Source organism: Gnatocerus cornutus, chromosome 3 (genome assembly GCF_029298725.1).
Source record: "Gnatocerus cornutus isolate USDA-ARS CGAHR chromosome 3, icGnaCorn1.1, whole genome shotgun sequence".
NCBI classification, from domain to species: domain Eukaryota; kingdom Metazoa; phylum Arthropoda; class Insecta; order Coleoptera; family Tenebrionidae; genus Gnatocerus; species Gnatocerus cornutus.
The window spans coordinates 18,897,659-18,924,639 of NC_142235.1; the positions used below are offsets into that span (position 1 = coordinate 18,897,659).

General features: G+C 36.5%; 1 protein-coding gene across 1 annotated transcript in view; it reads left to right on the forward strand.

The window, feature by feature from the left end:
- The window catches only part of LOC148177777 (uncharacterized), a 41,369-nt gene extending 15,500 nt beyond the window's left edge, over positions 1 to 25,869 (forward strand). Inside the window, exons 2-7 of the mRNA XM_088032884.1 lie at positions 5,308 to 5,441; positions 9,127 to 9,217; positions 9,488 to 9,685; positions 19,732 to 19,897; positions 23,837 to 23,917; positions 23,973 to 25,869. Of these exons, the coding sequence (XP_087889010.1) occupies positions 5,318 to 5,441; positions 9,127 to 9,217; positions 9,488 to 9,685; positions 19,732 to 19,897; positions 23,837 to 23,917; positions 23,973 to 25,646 (2,334 nt within the window). The 5' untranslated portion in view covers positions 5,308 to 5,317 and the 3' untranslated portion in view covers positions 25,647 to 25,869. The remainder of the gene's footprint in view (positions 1 to 5,307; positions 5,442 to 9,126; positions 9,218 to 9,487; positions 9,686 to 19,731; positions 19,898 to 23,836; positions 23,918 to 23,972) is intronic.
- The last annotated feature ends 1,112 nt before the right edge of the window (positions 25,870 to 26,981 follow it).

Here is a 26,981-nt window from a genome sequence, read left to right on the forward strand (position 1 = left end):
TACTGTAAGATTACTGTCGCTTTTCGTCCCTCGTTGGGAAAATAACGTCATAATCGTCGTTTTCTCGCATTTCAGCGGTGATATTGGGGATGGGCGTTATCGTAAAAGTAATCGATAATGGATGTTGGGTTCACATCTTGATGGTTTTATCGATTCCTTTTTATAAAAGACAACGAATTAATTGATTCAGAAATGATACTAAAAGTGGAGAGATCAAAGACGTTTTCTTTGCTTTGATTTATGCGACTTATCGACGAGGGAAAGTGCCGCCATCTATCGAAATATGACTCGGGGTAAATTAGTGTTGGAGTTCGTATTTATGTTCGTTTTAATGCAGTGGAGTTTGGAAGTTCTACAGGACTTTGGAAGCGTTTAAGCAGTGTTATTGCTACTATTACGAAAACGGTCTTTAATGGCTTATTTGCTGTTTAAATTCCTATAAAACCGAGTTAGATAGGACTGATAAGAATGTTTTCTCGTGTCAAGGTGGGTGTGTGTGCTGTTAGAATTTCAGAAGCGCCAAAAATGACGTTGATTAATGATTCGGCTTTATGTGAAAGTTTGGCAAAGAGGAATTACACTGAATTGCTTTTAATAAACTGCGTGCCAAAATTTAAGGATCGCCGGAGGAGAAAAATTGTTTAGAATGCAATGTGTGCAGGTGCATCGTCGTGTAAAAACCGAATTTCATTCATTTATCCCATCGAAAATGAAAATCGTTCGACTTCTTTTATTCGCGGCCACACGTTTCCGCTGCATAAAAAACCACTTTACATATGAAAAAGATTAGAACGCTCTACACGACTTTTTAATTTGGATATAAAACCGAATCGCTCATAAAATTCACGTCTCGATCGTCCATAAATCGAAAAAGATTTTTTTGCTGTTTCGGAATTAAGAAATAAACTTTTATAGAAACAAGATTATAATACATATCACAGAAATGTAACGGACCGTTTAAATTAAACTTGTTTTGCAAGTAGTCGCCGGAGACATAATAATGAACAACCTCGGACAGAAAGCCGCGTGCTAGACCGGTGATTATGAAATTCTCCGACAGCACTATGGGCAGTTCGGTCAAGACGAGTAGCCAGATTTTGGCACAGATTTGATGGCGATCGAGCGCTGATCGACCTAGATTACAGGTTTCTGTACAACGCTGATTTCCTCTCGGAAAAACGGTAACTGGACGTTTAAATTTCGCGCCCTGAATTAGTCAGTTCATTGGCCACTTGATCACGACTTTGGTCATTTTATAGAGGCAATTTTGTCACTATGGGTTATACTGTGGTTAATTCGTTAAAATTATCCCAAAAAGACGCGATTTCGGTCAATATTTCGTTTATTTCCGAAACAAACTCAAGTTATTGGTGCTCATTTGTCGCCGAATTTCTTGCTAAATCTAAAAATGGTCGCATTTTTAACGTACGCTAATAAATAACTGAATTAGAGGCGATTAACATTTCGGGTTGTCGCAAAATTTGAAGCTTTAAATTTCTAATTTTAATTCAGTCGATATCTCGCTTATTTATTAAAGTATGGATGCTCATTAGACGCAGAATTTCACATAGAATCCAAAAAGGTAAGATTCTTTAAGATCGGTCAACAAATAACCAAGTTATGGGCGATCAAAATTTCGGATATTTAATTTTGAGTTGGAAAATATTCAAAGCTCAATATCTCTGAAACTACGAAAGATTTTGAAAAACTGTTTTCGCCATCGTTTTTCTCGGGTCATTTTACTTTAGAATCTGTCCTCAAAAGTCCAAAATTCGATGGTCGATTTTTTGGGCAAAAAAATTTTGCGACTCAATCGATGAAAAATTTTCAATTTTTTGTTTTTTGATCGCTTCTTCTAAACTACTTGCCCTATCGATCTGAGATTTGGCCAGTTGATAGATCTCGAGCTGCTCTTTTGATCGATATCTAATTCAATGATACTAAACGTTATTTTCGCCCCGAAACAGCTTCTTGAAAATGACTTTAAAAACACCCCCTGAAAATCTATTTCGGTCGATATCTCGTTTATTTGTTAAGGAAATTTGAGCTACATGGGCTCATTTAACGCAGAATTTCGCGCTGAATCCAAAACTACCCTTATTTTTCTCGTCCGGCAACAAGTAACTGAATTAGAGGCGATTGAAATTTAGGGTTATCGCCAGAGGCCAAAATTTTGGAGGTTCGAAAACGATTTTGCTCGATATCTCCGGAATTAAGGCGAATATAAATAAACCCTTTTCGAAGTCGTTTTTCTCGCGATTTTTTAGCTTAGAAATTGATCTTTGATGGTTCGAATTCAAAAATTTATTTTTTTCAATGTAGAAGTTAGTTGCCTTTCGGTCTCTAATACAGACTTGGTCGCTATCTCGCTTATTTATGACGCAATATTAATGTATTGGTGCTCTTTTTACGCAGAATTTCACGTAGAAACCAAAAAAGTAAGATTCGTTAAGATCGGTCTAAAAATAACTGAGTTATGAGCGATCAAAATTTTGGATATTGAATTTTGGGTTGGAAAATTTTCAAATCTCGATATCTTCGAAACTACAAGAGATTTTTTGAAACGGTTTTCATCAGCGTTTTTCTCGGCTCGTTTTACTTTAGAAAACGCCCTCAAAAGTCGAAAATTCGAAGGTCAATTTTTTGGGCAAAAAAATTTTGCGACTCAATCGATGAAAAATTTTCAATTTTTTGTTTTTTGATCGCTTCTTCTAAACTACTTGCCCTATCGATCTGAGATTTGGCCAGTTGATAGATCTCGAGCTGCTCTTTTGATCGATATCTAATTCAATGATACTAAACGTTATTTTCGCCCCGAAACAGCTTCTTGAAAATGACTCTAAAAACACCCCCTGAAAATCTATTTCGGTCGATATCTCGTTTATTTGTTGAGGAAATTTGGGCTATATGTGCTCATTTTACGCAGAATTTCGCGCTGAATCCAAAAATATCTTTATGTTTCTCGTACGTCAACAAATAACTGAGTTGGAGGCGTTTGAAATTTTGGGTTGTCGCCAGAGGGCCAAAATTTTGGAGGTTCAAAAACAATTTTTCTCGATTTCTCCGGAATTTAAGAAATTATAAAAAAAACCCTTTCAAAATCGTTTTTCTCGCGATTTTTTAGCTTAGAAATCGATTTCCGAGTTAAGTGCTTTTCGATCTAGAGATTAGAATTTGATATCTCGCTTATTTGTGGAACAAACTGAAGTTATTAGTACTCATTGAACCCAGAATTTCACGCCGAATCCAACAGTGGTCAAAATTTTCACCTATGTCATCAACTAACTGAGTTATGGGCGGATGAAAGTTTTGTGCAGTGAGCCCAAAAGCTGGAAATTCAAATATCGCGCCCCAATAGAATAGCCAATAGCGACACGCAATCATTAGAATTCGATCATTTTATACCGACTTTCTGTCGACGATTGGAACTACCGGCCAAACAACCTACTCGTTCCCACGTGAGCGCGTCGTCGGCGATTTGAACGAACGGTAGTCGCCCGTCGAAGACGATGACGTCGTCAAACAGATGGCGTTCTCTTATGCGGCCTCACGTTGAAAGAGAGGGCTGAGTTGACTGAAAAGCCCGTTCAATAAATCTTGAAATCTCGACTTTCGACTTGAGAAGGATCGCCCGATGGAAAAGAAATAAAGAAAAAGAAGCATGGAAATACACAAAAGGCGCCGTCTCGAGACTCCACACTAAATCTCATCACGGCACTCTTCAGAGCGCATCGCACCGACAGGGTTTGCGTACACATTCGCGGTCGATTAGACCTGGGGCACGAGTTCGTCACTCCCGGATGGTGGATAATTGGAAAGTTGGCAGTTCTGTCGCGCGATTTGACAGTTTGGGGTTAACGCAAGAAATAATAATTTTTTTCTTAATAAAGCAACAAAATAATAAGCAAATACGACAAAAACGAAAATAAATTAAAACCTTATGTCTCAAAACGCCTCAATAAATCAATTTTTTAATTTTAAAAAGTTATAGAGCTATTTGATAATATAAAAGCCATTTTTTGGAAATATTTATAACTCTTTTAGGGTTGAGAACAAAAATTTGGCAAAATTTTGAGAACTGTTTTTCATAGGGTAGAAAAACATGAAAAACTTTCAGCCAAATCGAAACGGTTCGGGGCCAAAAGTGGTCGATTTGGTATGGAATACCCCATATACAGGTCCGCCAACACTTTAATTTTAAAGATAAAATTTTAGAAACTTGCATAACGCTCATGGTTGACAAAGCTCCAGAAGCTGACGCAAAAAATTGTTTTTTATCACGGTTTGGTTGGCGTCGCGACGCCTAAGAAGTATAATTTTAGCGATTTTTGAGTTTTTGCGGAAATATTCGCGAATTCAATTTTTTTAACATAACTGTGATACAAATATCTGAGTTTTTATTTCAAATCTAATGCAAATTGTTTTATCAAGTTAGTTTTCAAATTTAAGATAACGCAGTGGCTAACTACGTTTACACCAAAATTTCACAAGTCACTTCATTCACTCTTATAAAGGTTAATTTTGATTGACACGGGCATGTTGCACTTTATGGACACCAGAAATCGTTAATTAACATCGACACAGCGACAATTTCACCAAGTAAAACTTTTTTTACAATCTAAAGCGAACCAAAGGATAGATGCCATTTGTGACACAAGATGTTGACAGATGAGTGTAAACGTAGTTCCCAATTATGACATAATGAAATTGGAAACTAACTTGATAAAACAGCATTTTTTTCTCAAATTTTGAAGACAAATTGCATTGGATCTAAAATGACAACTGGGATATTTTTAACACATTTATATTGAAAAAAAATTAGATTAGTGATTGATATCACAAACCCTCACAATAAACTAAAAATTACATTTTTAAGGCGTCGCGACGGCAAAACTATCAGTGATAAAATACAAATTTTTGCGTCAGCTTCTAGAACTTTGTCAACTTTGAGCGTATGCAAATTTTCAAAATTTTGTCTGTGTAGGACACAGGGCGCCAATGGGTTAAATGAACGCACCGCAGTACTACCAACAATGAAACCCAAAATAGGCCTCATCTATTTTCATAGCCATCACGTTATAATTAGGCCCACCCGTGACATTTCATCACCACTCTCTCCACTTATTACAAGCAAAAGCGCATCCCTTGCCCCGTCAAAGAGCCATAAATTAGATGAATTCCGTTTTGAAAGCTTCACCCCCTCCGCGTTCCCGACCCTTCATCGTGATCGCGTACACTCAGCGATCGAAATTAAATGATTCTCACTTTCGAGATTGATGTGTTATTATAGTGTTTTTTTTGTTGCAGGGTTGTCGAGATGGATCCTCCTTCTCAAAAACACGAGAAGATCAAACTTGTCGAGATAAACTCTTACTTGACCTGTTATCTCTGCAAGGGGTATCTGATCGACGCCACCACCATATCGGAATGTCTGCATTCGTGTAAGTAAAGCCATTGCCAGCGGCTCTCAAACGATGCGCTAATGGGTAGAGAAATGTGATTTAATATGTACTTACAGTGCATATAAAGAGTTGAATTTGTGGGTTCTGTGCAAAGAACGCGCGAGAAAAGAACACTTGGCTTACCCTTATAGTTATTTTAAATTCAAAGCTACACATATTTGAATTTAAATTGGATGTCGAAGTAGCGGTGCCACCATGTGATGAGTTATTCATAACCTCTGATAATTTCTGTATTACTTTACATTAAAAAGTCGAATGGTAGATGGAAGAGCCTCTATTTTTAATTACGACTTCCTGCTGAATTTCTGAGTGCATTTAAACATTAAATTTTGGGGGACAATAAAAATTTGTAAAAACCGTCTCTGTTGTTCGAAAAAATTGAGATTTGGTACAAATAGTCAACAAGTTAGAGATAGTATCTTCTTCAAATTTCATTGACCTAGCATCGAAGATACTAAAATTACAGGCCCGAATAAAAAATATTAGAAATTTTTGACTCGTCCTGAAAATGAAAATTTCTAAAATCCGTCTGTTGTTAAAAAAAATTAAAATTTAGTACAGATTGCCAACAAGTAAGAGTTGGTTACCTCTCAAAATTTCATTGCTCTAGTATAAACTACCAACTTTACAAGTCCGAATGAAAAATACTAGAAATTTTTGGCTCGCCTTAAAAATGAAAATTTCTAAAATCCGTCCCTGTTTTTAAAAAGTCTTGAAATTTGGTACAGATAGTCAACAAGTTAGATATAAAAACCTCTTCAAATTTTATTATCCTAGCTTCGAAACTACTAAAATTACAGGCCCGCATATAACACTTTCTTCTTGGCCTAAAAATGAAAATTTCTAAAATTGGTCCCTGTTGTTTAAAAAATTTGACATTTGGTACAGACAGTCAACAAGTGAGATATAGTAACCTCTTCAAATTTTATTGGCCTACCATCGAAATTGCCAAAGTTACAGGTCCGAATGAAAAATATTAGAAATTTTTGGCTCGTCTTGAAAATGAAAATTTCTAAAATCCGTCCCTGTTGTTCAAAAAATTTGAAACTTGGTACAGATACTCAACAAGTTCTAAATAGTGTTCTCTATAAATTTCATTGGCCTAGCGTCAGAACTACTAAAATTAGAGACCCGAATAAGAAATATTATAAATTTTTGGCTCGTCCTGAAAATGAAAATTTCTAAAATCCGTCTCTGTTGTTAAAAAATATTGAGATTTAGTACAGATTGCCAACAAGTAAGAGTTAGTCACCTTTCAAAATTTCATTGTTCTAGCATCGAAACTACTAACTTAACAGGTCCGAATTAAAAATATTAAAAATTTTTGGCTAGTCTTGAAAATAAAAATTTCTAAAATCCGTCCAAGTTGTTAAAAAAAATTGAGATTTGGTACAAATAGTCAACAAGTTAGAGATAGTATCTTCTCCAAATTTCATTGACCTAGCATCGAAACTACTAAAATTACATGTCCGAATGAAAAATATTAAAAATTTTGGCTTGTCTTGAAAATGAAAATTTCTAAAATCCGTCCTTGTTGTTCAAAAAATTTCAAATTTGGTACAAATAGTCAACAAGTTAGAGATAGTATCTTCTCTAAATTTAATTGGCCTAGCATCAGAGCTACTAAAATTACAGGCCCGAGTAAGAAATATTGGAAATTTTTGGCTCGTCCTGAAAATGAAAATTTCTAAAATCCGTCTCTGTTGTTAAAAAAAATTGAAATTTAGTACAGATTGTCAACAAGTAAGAGTTAGTTACTTTTCCAAATTTCATTGCTCTAGCATCGAAACTACTAACTTTACAGGTCCGAATTAAAAATATTAGAAATTTTTGGGTAGTCTTGAAAATAAAAATTTCTAATATCCTTCCCTGTTGTTTAAAAAATTCCAAATTTGGTACAAATAGTGGAAAAGTTAGTGACAGTGCTCTCTCCAAATTTCATTGACCCACCATTGAAACTACTTAAATTACATGCCCGAATGGAAAACACTGGAAATTATTGGCTCGCCTTGAAAATAAAAATTTCTAAAATCCGTCCCTGTTGTTCAAAAAATTTGGTACCCGTACTCATTCATATTGCACCAATTTACTCGAATCCCAACAACTCCAAACAGAAATAATTCTTTGATTCAACCGCTGAGTAATCATGTTTCCGGCGATAATAATGATGGTGCATTGTGAACTTTGGAAGCCATTATTTCGTGAGGGAACAGGTGAGTGATAAATTCTTGGTAATTTAAGGAACTTTTTGTTCTGTTCAATGGGGTAGCACGTTTCGTGGTGGTGAAAATCGATACCGCATCCTAACACTAATTGATTAGAGTTGAGTTTCGATGATGCGTCGTCATTGGGGAAGCCGAGCAGAGACTCAGAAAGACAGCTGCTCGTATTTTCGTGCTCGGCTTCGCTTACTCTGCGAATTCGGCTTCAAGTCTCATTGCTCCTTGCTCGTTGCTTCGTGTTTTAGACTCGGCTTCTTTCTCGGAGCTTCGTTTCTTGCTCTGGATTTTTTCGGTACTCGGCTTCTTTCGCTTGACTCGGCTTCTTTCTCTGAACTCGGCTTCGGTAGATTTTCTGTCGGGCTTCGTTTAATCGCGTCTTTATGCTCGGCTTCACTTAAGCTCCAAATTCGGCTTTAAACGTATTGGCTTCTTTCTCTCGACTCGGCTTCTTTCCCAGGACTCGGCTTCTTTCTCTAGACTCGGCTATTCTTTCTGAACTCAGCTTCATTTGCTAGACTAGACTTTTTTTCTCTGGAGGCGACTTCTGTCACTTTTCTGTCGTGCTCGGCTTCGATGGTTACTTAACTTTGCTCGCTAAACGTCTAAAAGTAGTCTTTCGTAAACCTCCCCGGGACTCTGCTTCTGGCTCGTTGCTTCATTTTCGGGACTCGGCTTCATTCTCAGAGCTCCGTTTTTTTGCTCAGACTTGGTTATTTTTTCGGGACTCGGCTTGAAGAAGTGCGAATTTTTAATTGCGAAACTAACAGGCGAAAACCACTAGCCCAAGGCAACAGAAATTCATCAATAATATTAACATTTTTAAGAGGCAGAACAGTAAAGCGCGAAAATTTGGGGAACATAATTTTGCGTTTTTATCCTGTGGGCAAACCACGCACAATTTTCCAAATGTAAATTTAGGGCATTTATTCATTTGAAATTAAAATTAAAACAGTTATTTCCCCGATGGTTGTTTATTTTAAGAGGGTGAAACCGAGCAGTTTCTTGCAAAATATATATAAAACACACAGTTTTAACTGGTCGGACTCCATGGCTAATCATATTTATGCGTCTGGAACCCATAAAAATCCATGGTAAGTTTTAGGGAAGAATTCATTAGTCGGCAGCGGGCGAAGTTTGAAGTTTTAACTCAAAGAGGTGAGCCGAACACCGAGCAAATCTTCTTCGTTGATTTGAGACATTTCTGAGTGTGTCGAATTGTTGCTAATTATAAATTTTGCTAATTTAATAGTTTTTTTTTGGAGTTGTTTGACCCCGTTCTAATTTAATTGAGACTAATTAGAGATCAGAAATTCATCAATAGTCAATTAACACTTAAAGAGACAGTACAGTAAAGCGCGAAAATGTCGGGAAAACATATATTTCCGCGTTTTTATCTTAAATTACACTTTTCTGACGCGTAATTTCCCATTTTCCTTTTCCAGTTTGCCGCAGTTGCATAATCAAGTTCCTCCAGGAGAACTGCTACTGTCCCGTGTGCGAGGTCATCATCAACAAGGCCAAGCCGTGTCTCAAGTGAGTACCTGATCTAGCAGGCGGTGAACCGTGGGAAAAACGGAAACACGCGCCGCGTTGTATATTGATGTGGCGTCGCGACGCTGCCGCGTCTGCGCACGCGGTCACATCAAAACCCAAACACACGAAAATCACGCTTCCTCTCCAATTAACCAAGAAAACAACAACATGACCGTTTCCGGATGTTTTCCCACGCCAGCTGGCTTAATTATATGCAAATCGCTCTATCTATCACTCGACGGCCACATTTTTTCACGTTTTTTTCTTTAGATTGGACAAAACACTCCAAGATATTGTTTATAAACTCGTGCCGGGGCTGTTCGTCAAAGAGATGTACAGGAGGAAGGAGTTTTATCAGAATCGGCCGGCGTTGGCGCCGAAAGTTTCCCCAGAGGAGCGAGGGGAGGATACAGAAAGGACGATTTTTAACCCTCAGGATGCCATTAGTTTGTCGATCGAGTACATAAGGTGAGTCGAGATGGGTTTTTTTGGATGGGACGCCACTGATTTAATTATAAGGTGCGCTCGGGTGCGGGGTTTAATCAAAGAGAAAGCCACGCGGGCGAAATGAGAGCGAGCGTTGAAATTGCCGAAATCTGTTTCGGACCCTAATTTTCAAACACGCTGTATAAAGAAAATGCGGCGATGATTCAACAGATCCTTGACAGAAAACACGAAAAACAGTTGTTTATTACCGACAACTGTCTCCAATGGCGAAGCGATTGTTTTAGAAATATTTTTATTGAAATCGATTGGTTGTAATTAACTCGTCTGTCAATTGTCCGGTGGAAGCCAACTAGATTCAATTGGTGATAAAAAATTTACTCCACTTTGAAGTTTAGTAATTAAAAATTAATAATTAAACTAATTGGGATTTTTGTTTGAAATCGGCGGCTCTTATTGGATGTGGAAGTGACTAATTGATATCGATTAGGTGGGGCGGATATTGACACTTCTGTCAGTTCATTTTGTGTTCTAAATACCAAACCGACCGTTTACAGGTGACCTAAAAAAATCCTGAATTTTGGGGGTTTGTTCGTTTTCTCGTCAAGAATATGAAGTGAGAAGTTTTCCTATGTGGTGGGCGTTTCACTCCTAATAAAAATTTACTTACTCGGTTGTCAAGCGCCCTATACTGAGAAAAACTTTTCAGTATTTGTTCTAGATGAGCAAACGAACATATTGATGTTTTTATTACGGTCACATTTATTTTTTACAGCGTGGCCTGTGTGCAATATTAAACGATATTTTCTTCTCAGTGGGCAAAACAGAGCCCTGAACAGTCATATTTTGGTGAAAATTGACTTGAAATCGGAATTCGAGCATCTTTTGTTTCTGTCATTTTCCCGTACTTTTACCCAAATTATAACAAATTCACGGAGACGAGCCAGGTGTAGGGATTTTTCCGAAATCTAGGGATATTTGAAGTAGTTCAGAGGGATTTTTTTTCAATTTTAGGACGAATCTAGGGGAATTTGGTGTTGGATGAATACATGTCAAATTTGTTTAATAGATGACTCTACAAGCAACTGTCAAGTTTTTGTAGTAATCGCTAAATATAATAATGAAAAAGTTATAATAAAATACCCGCTAATCTGCAATTAGTGACAATCTGGCAATTTTGACAGTTTTTGTTTGACATTCCGCACGAGAATTGCTGATCGACCAAGCATAGAGCCGCATTTTAAATTCGGCGCCTCCAAAAAAATTGAGGTTCGAGTCAGGCTGCTAAACCAGCTAAAGGTGCCCTGAACTGTCAAATTTTTTTTGTCCAGTTTACAGTGTTGCCAGGTCTAGGGATTTTTCCGAAATCTAGGGATATTTGAACTATTGCAGGAGAAAAGGAATTTTTTAAAATTTTTGGACGAATTTCGGGGAATCTGGGGTTTAACTACAACGTAAATTTCAAAATACTGCTTGCATCTATACGTCATTTTTCCAGAAAAAGGATAACTTAAATACCTTTAGTGTATACATGTCAAATTTGTTTAATAGATGGCTCCACTAGCAACTGTCAAGTTTTTTTGTAGTAATCGCAAAATATAATAATAACAATTTGACAATTTTGACAGTTCTAGTGTGACATTCCACAGGAGAATTACCGAACGACCAATCACAGAACCACATTTTAAATTTGGCGCCTACAAAAAATGAGGTTTGAGTAAACCAGCTAATCGAAGTTTGAAAGATCTGCGAAATCATTTTTTAAGTTAGAATTTGGATGTTATTAAAATTGTGATTTGGCAACACTGAGTACAGATTTCGCTGCATTCCTATTGGACGCTTCGTCATCTTTAAGTTTCAACAGAGTGCAGATTGCGGATTTTTTATAATAAAGAGGCTCGGGGTTGAATTATCTCTAATTGGCTTGAATTTTTTGCGAGATGTTGGCAACACTGCGCTGTAGATTCCACGATGAGCTATGACGATGCATTATTTATTGTCAATGAAAAACCGGGAAATCTTATAAGAGACGTAATTATTTATTTAATGATTTTACGCACGTTGCTACTGCGTGAAGTTGATTTTTTTACTGTTTTTACGCACGTTGCTGCTGGGTGAAGTTGAATTTTCACTAAGAGACTTGAAATTTTTGCAAGATTGGTTGGCAACACTGCGGTTTAGATTCCACGATGAGCTATGACGATGCATTTCTGATAATCAATGAAAATCCGAAAAAACTTATTTATAAAAGAGATAGGATTTTTTTAGTAATTTTACGCAAGTTGCTGTTGCGTGAAGTTCAATTTTCACTAATTGACCTGAAATTTTGCGTGATGTTGGCAACACTGCCCTGTAGATTCCACGATGAGCCATGACGATGCATTATTTATTATCAACGAAAAACCGAAAAAAGCTTTGGAGGGATTGTGTCCGGACAAAATGCCCGTCCATTTATCTTACGCGAATAAAACTCCCCAAGACTTAATACGTAATATATTAGGAGGAATATGATCATAATTTCATAATATGACAAGCTTATTGTTTGGACGACTTTTGTGGCGGTAATAAATATTAATTTGAAATGGAAAATCACAACAATTTTTTATCGAAAAGGAATGTTTTAATGAAATGCACTCTGCCAGACAAATTCGCTAATTATTCGGGCTGGGGAGGGTCGAACCCCTTAAAAAACCCCTCTTTTGTGACGGCCCTTGAGATTTTTTATGCATGTTGATCCGTGAACATAATAGAAATGGTAGCAAGATGAATCCTTTTAAACGGTTGTTTTTTAGTACCCAAAGATTTTCTTCTTCTTCTCCTCCTTTTTTTTCTATTGAAACTTTATCCTCCGACTAACAACTCTATTAAATCAAGGAAATTAAATCCCCAACATCTCGTAACAAATCCGAAGAATCTCGCCCAGAAAAAATTCGAAAAATCTCTTCAAACGAATTCGATTCTTATCCGGCGCTTATTAAAAAACCGGGAAACCCTTTGGGTTTCCGCCCACTCGTCCGCCGACCCCGACTCGCCATGCCTCGCCGCATTTCCATCGCACAACATAAATACATTCATGCAAGAACCCGAAGACCCGGAGAAAGAGAGAGCCGTCATAAAGCGGCAACCTGTTGTGAGTGTCACGGCGGCGGTGGCACATTACAGCCCCGCCGCCCCCGCACACACGCACGAGGAACTTTGCTTCGGACACGAGGGTGGTCCCGTGACGTCGGCTTCATCCCCTCTGTGAATGAAGATGAAGAAAATAGAAGAAAAGAAAAAATACGCGATGAAAATCGATACGGACGTGTAAATAGAACGGCGGCGTTGGGGGCGAGGTAAGCCGGATCTGTTTCCGCCGCGACGCACGTCGTAGCAACAGATGACTATGATTACGGGGACGCTAAAATGACCGTTTTACAGTTGCGAGCGCAAAAACAAGATCGCTGTTACAATAAGGAGAGGAAATTTTTGTTTCCTGGTCATAGACGCTCGGAGCACTAAATCTGCATATGGTCGATTGAACAGGGACTTTTTTGCCGTTATACAGGCTGGTCCTTTTGACGCTTTTGTAAATAATTATTTTGTATTTTTGAAAAGATTAATGTATACAGGGTCCGGCAGCACTTTTGTCTACCCCCAAAATCGTCTTTAATTTTAAAGAGAAAATTTTGAAAATTTGCATACGCTCACGGTTGACAAAGCTCTAGAAGCTGGCGCAAAAATTTGTTTTTATCACTGATAGTTTTGCCGTCGCGACGCCTTAAAAATGTAATTTTTAGTTAATTGTGAGGGTTTGTAATATCAACCCCTAATTTAATTTTTTTTCAATATAAATGTGTTATTTTAGATTCAATGCAAATTGTCTTCAAAATTTGAGAAAAAAACGCCGTTTTATCAAGTTAGTTTCCAATTTCATTACGTCAAAATCGAGAACTACGTTTACACCCATCTGTCAGCATCTTGTGTCACAAATGACATCTATTCTTTGGCTCTTTTTAGATTATAACAAAAGTCTTACTTGGTGAAGTTGTCGCTTTTTCGATGTTAATTAACGATTTCCGGTGTCCATAAAGTGCAACATGGCCGTGTTAATCAAAATTAACCTTTATAAGAGTGAATGAAGTGACTGCGCTGTCATAATTTTGAAAACTAACTTGATAAAACAACGTTTTTTTCGCAAATTTTAAACACAATTTGCATTAGATTTAAAATAAAAACTCAGATATTTGTATCACAGTTATGTTTAAAAAAAATTTAATTCGTGAATATTTCCGCACAAACTCAAAAATTGCTAAAAATTATATGTACTTAGGCGTCGCGACGCCAACCAAACCGTGATAAAAAACAAATTTTTGCGTCAGTTTCTAGAGCTTTGTCAACTATGAGCGTATGCAAATTTTCAAAATAGTAACTTTAAAATTTAAGACGATTTTGGGGGTGTTGCCGGACCCTGTATATCTGAATCAAATGCATATCTTAATAGTACATTATTACACGTATTTCATAAGGCGAGTATGTATTGTAGCACGAATGAGTCAAATAGAATGAGTGCTACAAGTCGTCTTATGAAATGAGTGTAATATACTATTTTTTCTACTTTGCATTGTAAATAAATTTAAAAATTGCATTTGAAAGATATTATTTTCGATTAGCGATTTTTGACAAGTTAGGTTGGTGACAAAAGAGGTAAATACATTTGTCTAACAAAATTTCAATTCAAATAATTACTGACGTTTTTTGTTTAATTTTGCAAAATTAGGTATTACAACGTTTGTTTTTCTTTTGATTCATTATTTCTAAATTTACATTTTCGTGATCATGATGATGATCATCATTGAGGTTATGATTCAACGTTTAAGCATAATAACATAGCCAACATAACCAAAAAAAATTACTGTTTTGCAAAATTAAACAATGAAAGTATTGTTAACGCAAAGTAGAAAAAATTAATTTCAGTTGGCAGAAGTGCACCATTTTTGCAGGGCCGCATTCAACTTCTTTTCTTTAAATGCAACCTACCAGTTATAGTGGAGGATTTTAATGAGTTGTTAGTAAGCTATTCAAAACTATCAACTTTTAAATTTTTGGTCGTGGCGTTGTCAAGTCATGATTTTTTTTCTTGAATTCTTGAAGTTGCAGTGACTGATTTAAAAATTGACAGCACCATTGTTTTTACTGATATTAAGATAAAAGTTGACAAGTTCAATAACTAAACTATGCTTTTTCTCTTGATTTGACCAGAAATTAATTTTATGCTTTAATGTAAAAATAGACGATTTTAAGTTTTAACCCCCTGTAAATTTTTAGTGTAATGAATTCAGTTTTATATTCCCATTATTTTTTTTTTTTTCATAATTTGGAAGATATTAACTTTCTTGATTCAGAAATGTGTAATATGGTCTACTTTTACAAAAAAATAATTTAAAAAAATATATCAAAATTGAAAAAAAATAGGCAATAAAAGTTAATAAAATCTAGATGCGTGTCGTTTTTTAAAAATCACCTTGTATAAAAGCGTCACAGAAGGACTACGCAAGCTTGACTCACCCTGTATTATCACCACTGCTTGGTCAACAGGGTCTTTATGGTCCGTTTAGAATTACACTTATAACTAATTCAATAAATGATTATTGATCAAAGCCGGATCGTCCTAGTTTTGGTTAAATGTCGCAATGATTAATTGATGACTACGACTCGGTGCGTCTCCGCGGCCTTCACAAAAAAAAGTTGCACCGTTTGATCCTAAATTATTTAACGCGCCTTCTAGATTGTGTCATGTCCAAGGCCGGTGAGTCATTTTCGAGCAATTTTGGCAGTTCCTTTCGGTATAAATAGCAGAATTGCACTTTTGGCCGCGCTTCTCAAAACTCGCAGTTCTGTTTTGCACAATTTTTACGGAGATCGTAAAATCGGTGATTTCCTCGCATTCACATTCATATTTGATGAAACCGGGGCGGATATCGACGTCTTAAAACGCGAAATATAAGTCTGTTTGCGTCGCGCGTCGATTTCAAGTTGCTCCGCGGTAAAACTTTCACCCGTTCATTAAAATCCAGCGAGATTGGAATTATTTCGTTTCTCGGAAAGAATCCCGTTCTTGCTTCCGTTCATTCATAATATTAATAAAGTTTTTACGACGGCGAATTATTGGGATATTAGGAGCATAAAGTTGCGAGTAAATTCGTGCGAAATACGCCGGTCGCCATTAATGGATTTTTTTAAAGTCGGATTTATGGCTTCCGGTTTAGGAAGTTTAAATTGCGGAATTATTGGATGTTTGGGCTATTCCGACTGATATAATGGGAGATTGGGATAATGTTGAAAGTTACGATTTCTGAGAAAGTTATTCGGTTTGTTTTGTTGGCTATACTGTGCTTATTCCGAATTGAACGCGCGGGGGATTTGTTCTCCCTCTTTCCACGTTCTGGGTAATTCATTGGTGATTGACGGCGCCTGTTTGTGGTCTTTTGTTCTCTCCTTCTGTCAAAATTACTTCGTTTGTTTTTACTTTTTTTTCTTTAGTGTGCGTTCATTCATCTTTACTTGTTCTTTATGATCTTTATGACGAACAAGAAAATCGTCGTTTAGCTTTAAATTTAGTTGATTTTTCGACGAATTTTGCGGATTTCAGACACAATTCAACTGTTGGATCTTCATGAAACTTCAGTACTTGATGCATTTCGATCTCTACTTTAAAAAAACTCTTTCAAAAACCGTTTTTGTAAAGAAAATCGTCACTTTTTTTTCAAATTTAGTTGATTTTTTGACGAATTTTTCTGATTTCAAGCACATTTTCTCTGATTTCTCCAGATTCAACCGTTGAATCTTGATGAAACTTGATTATTTTATGCATTTCGATCTCTACTTGACAGATATAATTTCAAAAACTGTTTTTTATGGAGATAATCATCAAAAAGCTTTCAAATTTGGTTGATTTTATGACGAATTTTCGCGGATTTCAAGCACATTTCAGTCGATTTCTCCAGATTCAACCGTGAATCTTGATGAAACTTGATTATTTTATGCATTTCGATCTCTACTTGACAGATATAATTTCAAAAACCGTTTTTTATGAAGATAATCGTCAAAAAGCTTTCAAATTTGGTTGATTTTATGACGAATTTTCAAGAATTTCAAGCACATTTCAGTCGATTTCTCCAGATTCAACCGTGAATCTTGATGAAACTTGATTATTTTATGCATTTCGATCTCTACTTGACAGATATAATTTCAAAAACTGTTTTTTATGGAGATAATCGTCAAAAAGCTTTCAAATTTGGTTGATTTTATGACGAATTTTCAAGAATTTCAAGCACATTTCAGTCGATTTCTCCAGATTCAACCGTTGAATCTTGATGAAACTTGATTATTTTATGCGTTTCGATCTCTACGTGACAGATATAATTTAAAAAACTGTTTTTTTATGGAGATAATCGTCAAAAAGCTTTCAAATTTGGTTGATTTTATGACGAATTTTCGCGGATTTCAAGCACATTTCAGTCGATTTCTCCAGATTCAACCGTTGAATATTGATGAAACTTGATTATTTTATGCATTTCGATCTCTACTTGACAGATATAATTTCAAAAACCGTTTTTTATGGAGATAATCGTCAAAAAGCTTTCAAATTTGGTTGATTTTATGACGAATTTTCGCGGATTTCAAGCACATTTCAGTCGATTTCTTTAGATTCAACCGTTGAATCTTGATGAAACTTGATTATTTTATGCATTTCGATTTCTACTTGACAGATATAATTTCAAAAACCGTTTTTTATGGAGATAATCGTCAAAAAGCTTTCAAATTTGGTTGATTTTATGACGAATTTTCGCGGATTTCAAGCACATTTCAGTCGATTTCTCCAGATTCAACGGTTGAATCTTGATGAAACTTGATTATTTTATGCATTTCGATCTCTACTTGACAGATATAATTTCAAAAACCGTTTTTTATGGAGATAATCGTCAATAAGCTTTCAAATTTTTTTAATTTTTTGGCGAATTTTGCGGATTTCAAGCACATTTCAGCAGATTTCTCCAGATTCAACCGTTGAATTTTGATGAAACTTTATGATTTCATGCACTTTGGTGTCTTCTTTGCCGATACAGCTTCAAATACCGTTTTTCTTTATAGAAAAAAATCGTCAATAAGCTTTATATTTAATTGATTTTTCGACGAATTTTCACGGATTTCAAGCAAATTTCAGCCGATTTCTTCAGATTCAACCGTTGAATCTTGATGAAACTTAATTATTTTATGTCTTACCGTTTAATTATTAGCTCTTTATGGCTCGGATTTGCGGTATGTTAGAGGTACAATTACGCCCTAGGGCATTAAGGTGTCATAACAACCTCACAACAAACAGCGACTGGCTACGAATCGACTTGCTTTCTTTGCCCGCTATATTCAAATTGCATTTAAACTTAATTATCACCAAAGAGTCAAATTCAAAAGGTAACTGAATAAATAAACAGGTTGTAATGTTTTTTTTTTCTTAGTTCTCTCTTTTGAGGCTGTAACACATTCATGCTTTGCAGTTCGCTGCGTTGCATAGCTAGCCATGCTCCACTGTGCGCGCGTCTTTTTTTTTGAGGTTAGTAATTAAATTAGAAATTAGTAATTAAAATGATTAAATCTTTAAACTAACACAAAACGACATGTGAAGTTTTTTTTATAAAGTCTTTATGTAGATTCAAGTACAGAAATTTGTATTTGTGGAGAAATTATGTATTTTTGAAAAATCAAAATTTATTGGTAAGACATAAAACGTTGTATGTACCACGGGCATAACTTGATGTTTATGTATCTCGGGCCGAATTTTTGCGTATTTCAAGCGCATTTCAGCCGATTTCTTTAGACTCAACAGTTGAGTCTTGATGAAACTTAATTATTTTATGCATTTTGATCTCTATTTTGCAGATACAGTTTCAAAAACCGTCTATATTTGTGGAAAAAATTGTCAGTAAGCTTTCAAATTTGGTTGATTTTTTGACGAAGTTTGCGGATTTCAAGGAGATTTCTCCAGATTTAACTGTTGAATTTTGATAAGATTTCATTAGTTTACGCATTTTGATCTCAACTTTGCATATATGTTATGTACTTAATTTTTTATTAAATCATTTTAATTTATTGTTCTTACAATTTTTTTATTTTGTCTTAAAATTTTTCACTTTTCTTAACTTATTTCATTTTTTGTTTACGTCTGACAGATTCATTCCAAAGAAAAGTGTAAAAAATCTGTAAGCGAAAGGAACTAAAAAAATTTAAACAAAACTAGAGAAATCGTTGATTATATTGTTTTTATTGTATTATTTTATGTTTACATTTTTTCTTGTGGTTTTGGTCTTTTCGCGCATTTCTTTCTTTTTCTTCTCTCAACTGAATTGTTATCTGATCTCTGCTTTTTCTTCCTTCTTTACACTCGTAAAGGCAAAATTTCCCAAACTGCCCTCCCCTTTTTCGAAAGCTGTGTTATTTATCTTGACCATATTCCGTTCATTCCGGTTCCATTATTCGTGCAAATTGTCCTGTCAGCTGCAAGCACCCCATTCTTCTTTTTTCCATCCATTCCTACCCCTTCCCCTGTTTTTCTCTACAACTCCTGAAAAAAAAACCTAAATGTCACTGCCCCCTTGTTACGTTTTCGCCCCGCGCGCGATTGAGGCACCTTTCCTGGAGCCTCCTCGTCGCTCTAAAAAAACGCACTTCCCACCCTTAAACGGTTAATTAATTGCCCGAGTTAATTAGCCGGCAACTTGTTGGTGCGATCGTTATTTACGCTGTTCTCTTTCGTTTCTGCACTGTCGTGTTGAGTCTGCGTGCGCCGCAACCTCGACCCTGCATAGTACATAATAACATCGTATACAACAGAGAACGTAACGTCCGTCGGTGATAGCATCGCCTCGTCCCAACAGGTGGCCAATTATGCACATTACGTTTCGCGGTGATCGACGGACGTCTGAGTGTCTCTAACTTGACGTCGCCGCCACTCATCGCGGCGGCGGCGCCGCCGCGCGTCTTCGAGCGTGTGAAACTCAAGTAGTTTAACACTCGTTTTGTTTTGTTTCTAGTGATGATTCGGCGCCCGGAGCCATTCCTTCGTTAACCGGAGCCGCCGTGGAAGAGGCCCAAGATAATCCGATGAAGAGGTATCTGCAGTGTCCGGGAATGTGTCGGATCGAGGTGCTGAAGAAGTTCGTCAGGAATAAGTACAACGTGGATACTAACCTGTTTCATGTGAGTTTTAAGGGGGCCCACTAATTGGTTTATTAGCATATTGAATTATTTACCACTAGTGGAGATAATCAATTTGAGGCGGTTTATTGTATGGATGGATAGTGAATTATTTAACAGTGCCGAAGAAAGATGCGGCGGATAAAAAAATATGTACAAGGTGTGGTAGTTTTGTGGTGAAATTATTTTATTTCTTTCATTAGTCGGTGCGTTATGATGTTGTTTTTCTCGGAACAATTTTATACAAACGTTGCTACCGAAACTGGTCGCATTCAAAAGGAATTCGTGGAAATTCGTTTCTTTTTTCAACACAATAAAGAGAGTCGGCTTACAAAAGCGGCAATTTTGTGGAGAGTTGGTTATGATTTTTGTGTTTGCAACTCGATAACAAATGACAGTTGGAGGTTTTACGATTTCCAGCGACAATAATACAGAAAATGCATAAGAAACGAAATTTAATTCGTTTTTCTTTGCTTCTTCATTGTTCTTTTCATTATTTGTCGTTATTATCTCTATTTTATTTTTTTTCTATTTTTTTTATATTTTTTATTTTGTTTTGTCTTTCTTTTTCAAAACCTCCAACTGTCATTTGTGAAGAGTTGGTTATGATTTTTGTGTTTGCAACTCGATAACAAATGACAGTTGGAGGTTTTACGATTTCCAGCGACAATAATACAGAAAAATGCATAAAAAACGAAATTTAATTCGTTTTTCTTTGCTTCTTCGTTGTTCTTTTTATTATTTGTCGTTATTATCTCTATTTTATTTTTTTATTCTTTTTATTTTGTTTTGTCTTTCTTTTTTATGACGCTTTAATTTTTATATTTCAACATTAAGCTTTTGTTTATTGTTTCTTCTTTATTTCTTTTTCTACGTTCTTCAGACTCTAGATTTTCTTTAGATTTTTTTAGTCTCACTTAGTCTAGATTTTGTTCACATTATTTTCCAATTATTTAGATTCTCTCATAAACTCATAACCTTTTTCCTTCATTATTTCATTTCTTGTCATTTTTTGCTTTATTTCATTATTGTTTCTTCCTTTATTTATCTCTCATTTCTTTCCATAAGTTTCTTTTTTTTTGTCTACGTACAGTCGCACGCAAAAATCCGTGAAAAGAATGACAGTGATGACAAACATGTTTTGCTGAGATTTTTTTTTATAATAGTTATTTGTTTCACTAATTATACATTTATACAATTATAAAGTTATTTATTTTGACTTTTGATTTCAATTTGAAACGTCATTCGTACATTTAGGGATTTGGGAAATAGGTTGGTAGCACCCCATTCAAATTGAACAATTAAAGATTAATTTATTTATTCAACTGTCATAATTTCGTGTTTCTGTAAAATGCACACAATTATCTATTTTGTAACCACAATTACTGTAATTTTTTGATGTGCGACACTGAAACTGTCAAAATTATGACGTAATGTCTAAACCGGACTTTACCTTGATACGACAAATCCATTTCGTCTTTTAGAAAAATCCGACTGTACATACTTTGCTTTTGTTTTTTGACAGATCAATTAGCAGCCAGTGGCACCAACAATCTTAAAACTGACAGTTGCTGACAAGCAAAATTGACAGTTGGAAAAGAAGTCGAGATTGTAATCATCGCCATAAATTATCCTGTCGTTTGATTTAAGCAGTTAATTTGTCCAAAATTTTTTGCTCGCGACTGTTCTTTTAGAAACGTCGATTTTCTAACCTCAACTGTTATCATTTTTTTAACGTGCGACAATGGAATTGTCAAAATTACCTATGACGATGTTTGAACTGTACTTTTCGTTAATTCGACAAATAAAAATTTTCTTTAGTTAATATGGGCGGAGTTACGTCAAAGTTGAAAGAATCCGACTGTACTTAATTTTTCTTTTTTGACAGACCAATTCACGAACAACTAGTGCTACAAACATTTTATAAACCGACAGTTGATGACAAGCGAAATTGACAGTTGGAAATAAAGTTGAGATTGGAATTATTGCCATAAATTATTCTGTCATTTGATCCATATAATATAAAAAATTCCTTGCTCGCGACTGTTCTTTTAGAAACGTCGATTTTCTAACCTAATTGCTGTCATTTTTTGACTTGTATTTGACAGTTTGAATTGACGTTAAGATTTTTATTATCGCCATAAATTCTTCTGTCATTTAATACAGTCGCGACCAAATCATTTATGACATCAAAGTCATTTTATTATCATAAAGTGTAAAGCATCTTTTATGAATTTTATTATTATTGTCAGTTTTGACAGTATTGATTGAAATTTGCACGACAAATTGATAGTAATGCACAGACTATACTTTAATTTTTAAAATGTCAAATAAAATGATATACAAAATATTTTCTCCGCGACTGTACAAGTAGTCATGGATGACCAATTTTTTTACTAGTGACTGTTCATTTGTAATCGTCGATTTTCTAACCTCAATTGCTGTCACTTTTGACGTGAGACGCTGGAACTGTCAAAATTATGATTACCGATTTTTTTTGCTCGCGACTGTTTTTTATAAACGTGAGTTTTCTAACCTCTATTGCTATCACTTTTGACGTGTGATGCTGGTACTGTCAAAATTATGACGTCTATCTATCTATGATTTGACAAATCCATATCGTCTTTTGTTCACGTGGGCGGAGTTATGTACGTCAAAGTCAAAAAAATCGGACTGTAATTCGCTTTTGTTTTTTGACGCACCAATTAACAACCAGTGCCACCAACATTCTTAAAACAGACAGTTGATGACAAGGTAAATTGACAGTTGGAAATGAAGTCCAGATTTTAATCATCGCCATAAATTATGCCGTCATTTTATTTAAGCAGATATGATGACCAAAATTTTTTTGCTCGCGACTGTTCTTTTAGAACCGTCGATCTTCTAACCTCATTTGCTGTCACTTTTGACGTGAGACACTGGAACTGTCAAAATTATGATTACCGATTTTTTTTGCTCGCGACTGTTTTTTATAAACGTGAGTTTTCTAACCTCGATTGCTATCACTTTTGACGTGTGATGCTGGTACTGTCAAAATTATGACGTCTAGCTATCTATGATTTGACAAATCCATATCGTCTTTTGTTCACGTGGGCGGAGTTATGTACGTCAAAGTCAAGAAAATCGGACTGTAATTCGTTTTTGTTTTTTGACGGACCAATTAACAACCAGTGCCACCAACATTCTTAAAACAGACAGTTGATGACAAGGTAAATTGACAGTTGGAAATGAAGTCCAGATTTTAATCATCGCCATAAATTATCCCGTCATTTTATTTAAGCAGATATGATGACCAAAATCTATTGCTCGCGACTGTTCTTTTAGAACCGTCGATCTTCTAACCTCAATTGCTGTCACTTTTGACGTGAGACACTGGAACTGTCAAAATTATGATTACCGATTTTTTTGCTCGCGACTGTTTTTTATAAACGTGAGTTTTCTAACCTCTATTGCTATCACTTTTGACGTGTGATGCTGGTACTGTCAAAATTATGACGTCTAGCTATCTATGATTTGACAAATCCATATCGTCTTTTGTTCACGTGGGCGGAGTTATGTACGTCAAAGTCAAGAAAATCCGACTGTAATTTTCTTTTGTTTTTTAACGGACCAATTAGCAACCAGTGTTACCAACCGACACTTGATAACACGCGAAATTGACAGTTGGAAATGAAGATGTCGATGACTCGGTAAAAACGACCAACACGATTTTAATCATCGCCATAAATTATCGTGTCATTTGATATAAGCAGAACGTCGTTCTTCCGTTTACGTAATCCATCTAGCCCACGCCATGTAACATTCCTTACGGAATCCGTTTCCGATACTTTCTTTACTTTTTAATAAAGTCGGAGCATGTCAAGGGGGTGGTTTTATTAGATTAGAAAATCGATGCGCGTTTTCTTCGTCCGTTTTACTTATTCGCACGTGTGTCATTTTCAGATCGACATACTGTACAAAAGGGTTCCTCTTCCCGACCACTACACCCTCATTGATATAGGATATATATACTCATGGAAGAGGGTAAGTTTCCAGGGTGGCGTAACGACTTCGTTTAATAAATGGTTTTGATTCCCAGAACGAACCCATGAAATTCTTCTTCCGGATCACCGATATTAACAAGGTCGCGGAGAGGTTCGATTACTTCAATGGTAGAGCGTCGCCGGAAGTCGTCTTGAAGCCTCCGGTGAGGGTGAAGCACGTCGACAGAACGCCGAAGGCGAAGAAGGAGGTTTGTCACGACGTGAAGAAAGAAGTGAAGAAGGAGAAGACGGAGGAACCAGTGAGTGCTAAAAGTGATAAAATTAAAACAGAAGTGAGTGTTAAAGAGGACGAAGTGAGACTAAAGCCTGAGATAACCGAAGAGATCAAGAATAAGATACAGAGTGATAAGGGTGATAAACACGTGTACACTAATATCACGTTAAACCGCGAAGACAACGTTGAAATTATCACGAAAATCCAGAAAGTGTCGAACAAGGAGGGACAGCCGATCGGACTTAACATCATCAATCACACGGTGAAGAAAACGAACAAAGTACAAAACAAAGCGAGTGATGCAAAACCAGTTCCTAGTAGTAGTAATGAAACGAAGAAACCCGAAGATAAAGAGAAAGAAGACTTGGCAAAGTCGAATTTCCTCAAGTCCATCGAACTAACCGCGAAGAGCTCTCTGGAGAAGAAGGTGACCAAACCGGTGGTGGTAGTCCCATCGTCCTCCTCCTCCTCCCAGAAGCGAAAGAACTCGAGCCCGATGAAAACCGTGGAGAAGAAACCGAAAATCGAGAAGAAACCCATGAAGATTATCATCCAACCGAAGACAATACCGAACCCGACCGTCCGCCAGATGGTCACCAACGTCAACCAGAACGCCAACAACATGTCGAAGATCGTCGAATCGACGACCACCAAAACCGATCTGCAATCGTTGATCGACAACTGTAAGATCAACATTCCGGCGTCGTTATCGATCACGTTGAACGAAGGCGGGGAGGGGGGCGCGCGCACGCCGCCCTCCATCCCCCCGGTGAAGAACTTCATCGAGATACTTAAACTCCCCGACAAGGAGAAATCCTCGCCGGTTGTTAAGGATAAGAACTGCAACATCCAGACGTTCCAGAAGATCTTCGAGGAGTCGATCATAAAGAAGACGCCGGAGAAGGACAAACCGGCGCCGTTGGATCTGACGAGTCCCGACGCGACTTCGACGCCGAAACGGAAGATTCTGGAAATCGCCTCGCAGCTCCAGAAGAAGACCAAGAGCGAGGTGGACAAGAAGGAGGAGAAGGTGGCGATTCCCCGGCTGGCCACCCAACGGACGCTCAAGCCGCCCTCGAATAAGAGCGATTTTTCGCAGAACCGCCCCCAGACGAGTGCGAGTATGCACTCGTCGAGTCTCGGGTTGAATTACACGGTGTCCGTGGGACAGGGGAAGGTGAATGGGGAGGTGAAGGAGGCGAAACGGGGGGCGCCGTCGTCGTCCAAGCCGAAGAGTGGTAATGGGGCGGTGAGTCCGAAGAATTTGAGCTCGAACCAGTTGCTGGAGAAGTACAATATACAGAATTTGGCTCAGCTGACGGCGAGCTTTAATTTTAATCCCGCGAGTTATGGGGCTTTGCAGCACGCGATGTTGTTGAAGCAGATGGAGCATCACAGTTGGCTGAATCAAGGGCCGCTGCTGCAGTTCGAGAAGTACATGCAGAGTTTGAGCGCCGCGCAGAATAAACTAATGGGGAACATTAAGGAGAATTGACGGCGGGCTTTGTTTTGTTGAGGGTTTGTTGAATTTGTTGGTACAAACGTACTCATTCGCCATTAAGTAAATTTCGATTTTTCTGTTAATGTTGTGTACCTATTATTGTTATTTTCTCCTTTTTACTCGTGAGTTATTTGTACTATACTGTATGTATACTGTAGAATTCTAGCATAAGGGAAATGTAAATTATTTTGCAATTTTCATTAAAAAATTACCGAAACTGTTTTCTTTAATTGGACCCGACACGGATACGTGATGACCGCCGCTCTCAGGTAAGCGCGGAACCGGCAGCGTCAGCAAGAAACGCTGACGCATTCAATTAGTAATGTGGCCAGCGACAAAACAGTAAAATAATAACATAAAAGCAGTCATTTCCAACATAGGGGCAAAAAATTGTATATTACGTAACGAGGGCAAAAAGTGGGCTATTATAGCCCACGCGCGAGACGGAAGCACGTGCTGTATTCACACAAAATTGGATATAATACACGCAGATGAAGCTATGAACATAAGGGTGGAACTGATAAACGAAGTTCCGAATATTGGATACTTTTAAAAATATATATATTTTTTAAATATTTGCTTTTAAATTAAATCAATTAAATTATTATTTATATTACGTTTAAAATGTTTACTTTATGCTCTATACGTTTAAATTACAAAAAAATCACGATTTTTATTTTATCGACAAATTAGTATTTTGTCATAAATTTGATGCTCTGAAAAAAGGTTTTCTAATACTAGTTATCGAATAATGGGTATCAAAGTTCCGAATATGGGATATCCAATAATACGACCCCAAAAATTAAAATTAGAATATTGTTTTAATTTATTTATTTTAAGGGTTCAATTCTATTTTAATGAACAAGTAATTGAAAATTACTCGTAAAAATTAATAAAAATCTAGTCAACGACGTCCTTCAATACAAGATATTTATAAATGTTTCTGCATCAAGGGTAGCTCTGGAATTCCTGTCGTGCCCTATTTTGCCGCTTTGTTTACATAGTGAATATAACTATTTTGAAAATTATTTATAACTTTACTTACGTCAACGCCGTTTCAGTTACGATTTTGTGTCCAAATTTTTGATTTTCAGGTTTCAAACCGCAACTAAAACAGTTTTTTTCTCAAAACTTACTTTGCTCTATAATTGAGGTTAACAACAAATGTCAGTTGAAAAATCTAAACCCACATTTATAATGAGCGGCAAATTTCTTTGACATTTCATAGCCACTCTTAATGTTAGAAACATCTATAAACACCTTCTATAACATTCAATTACATGGTTACTTAGTATTAGATATCTGATATTGAGGGCACCAAAGTATCCA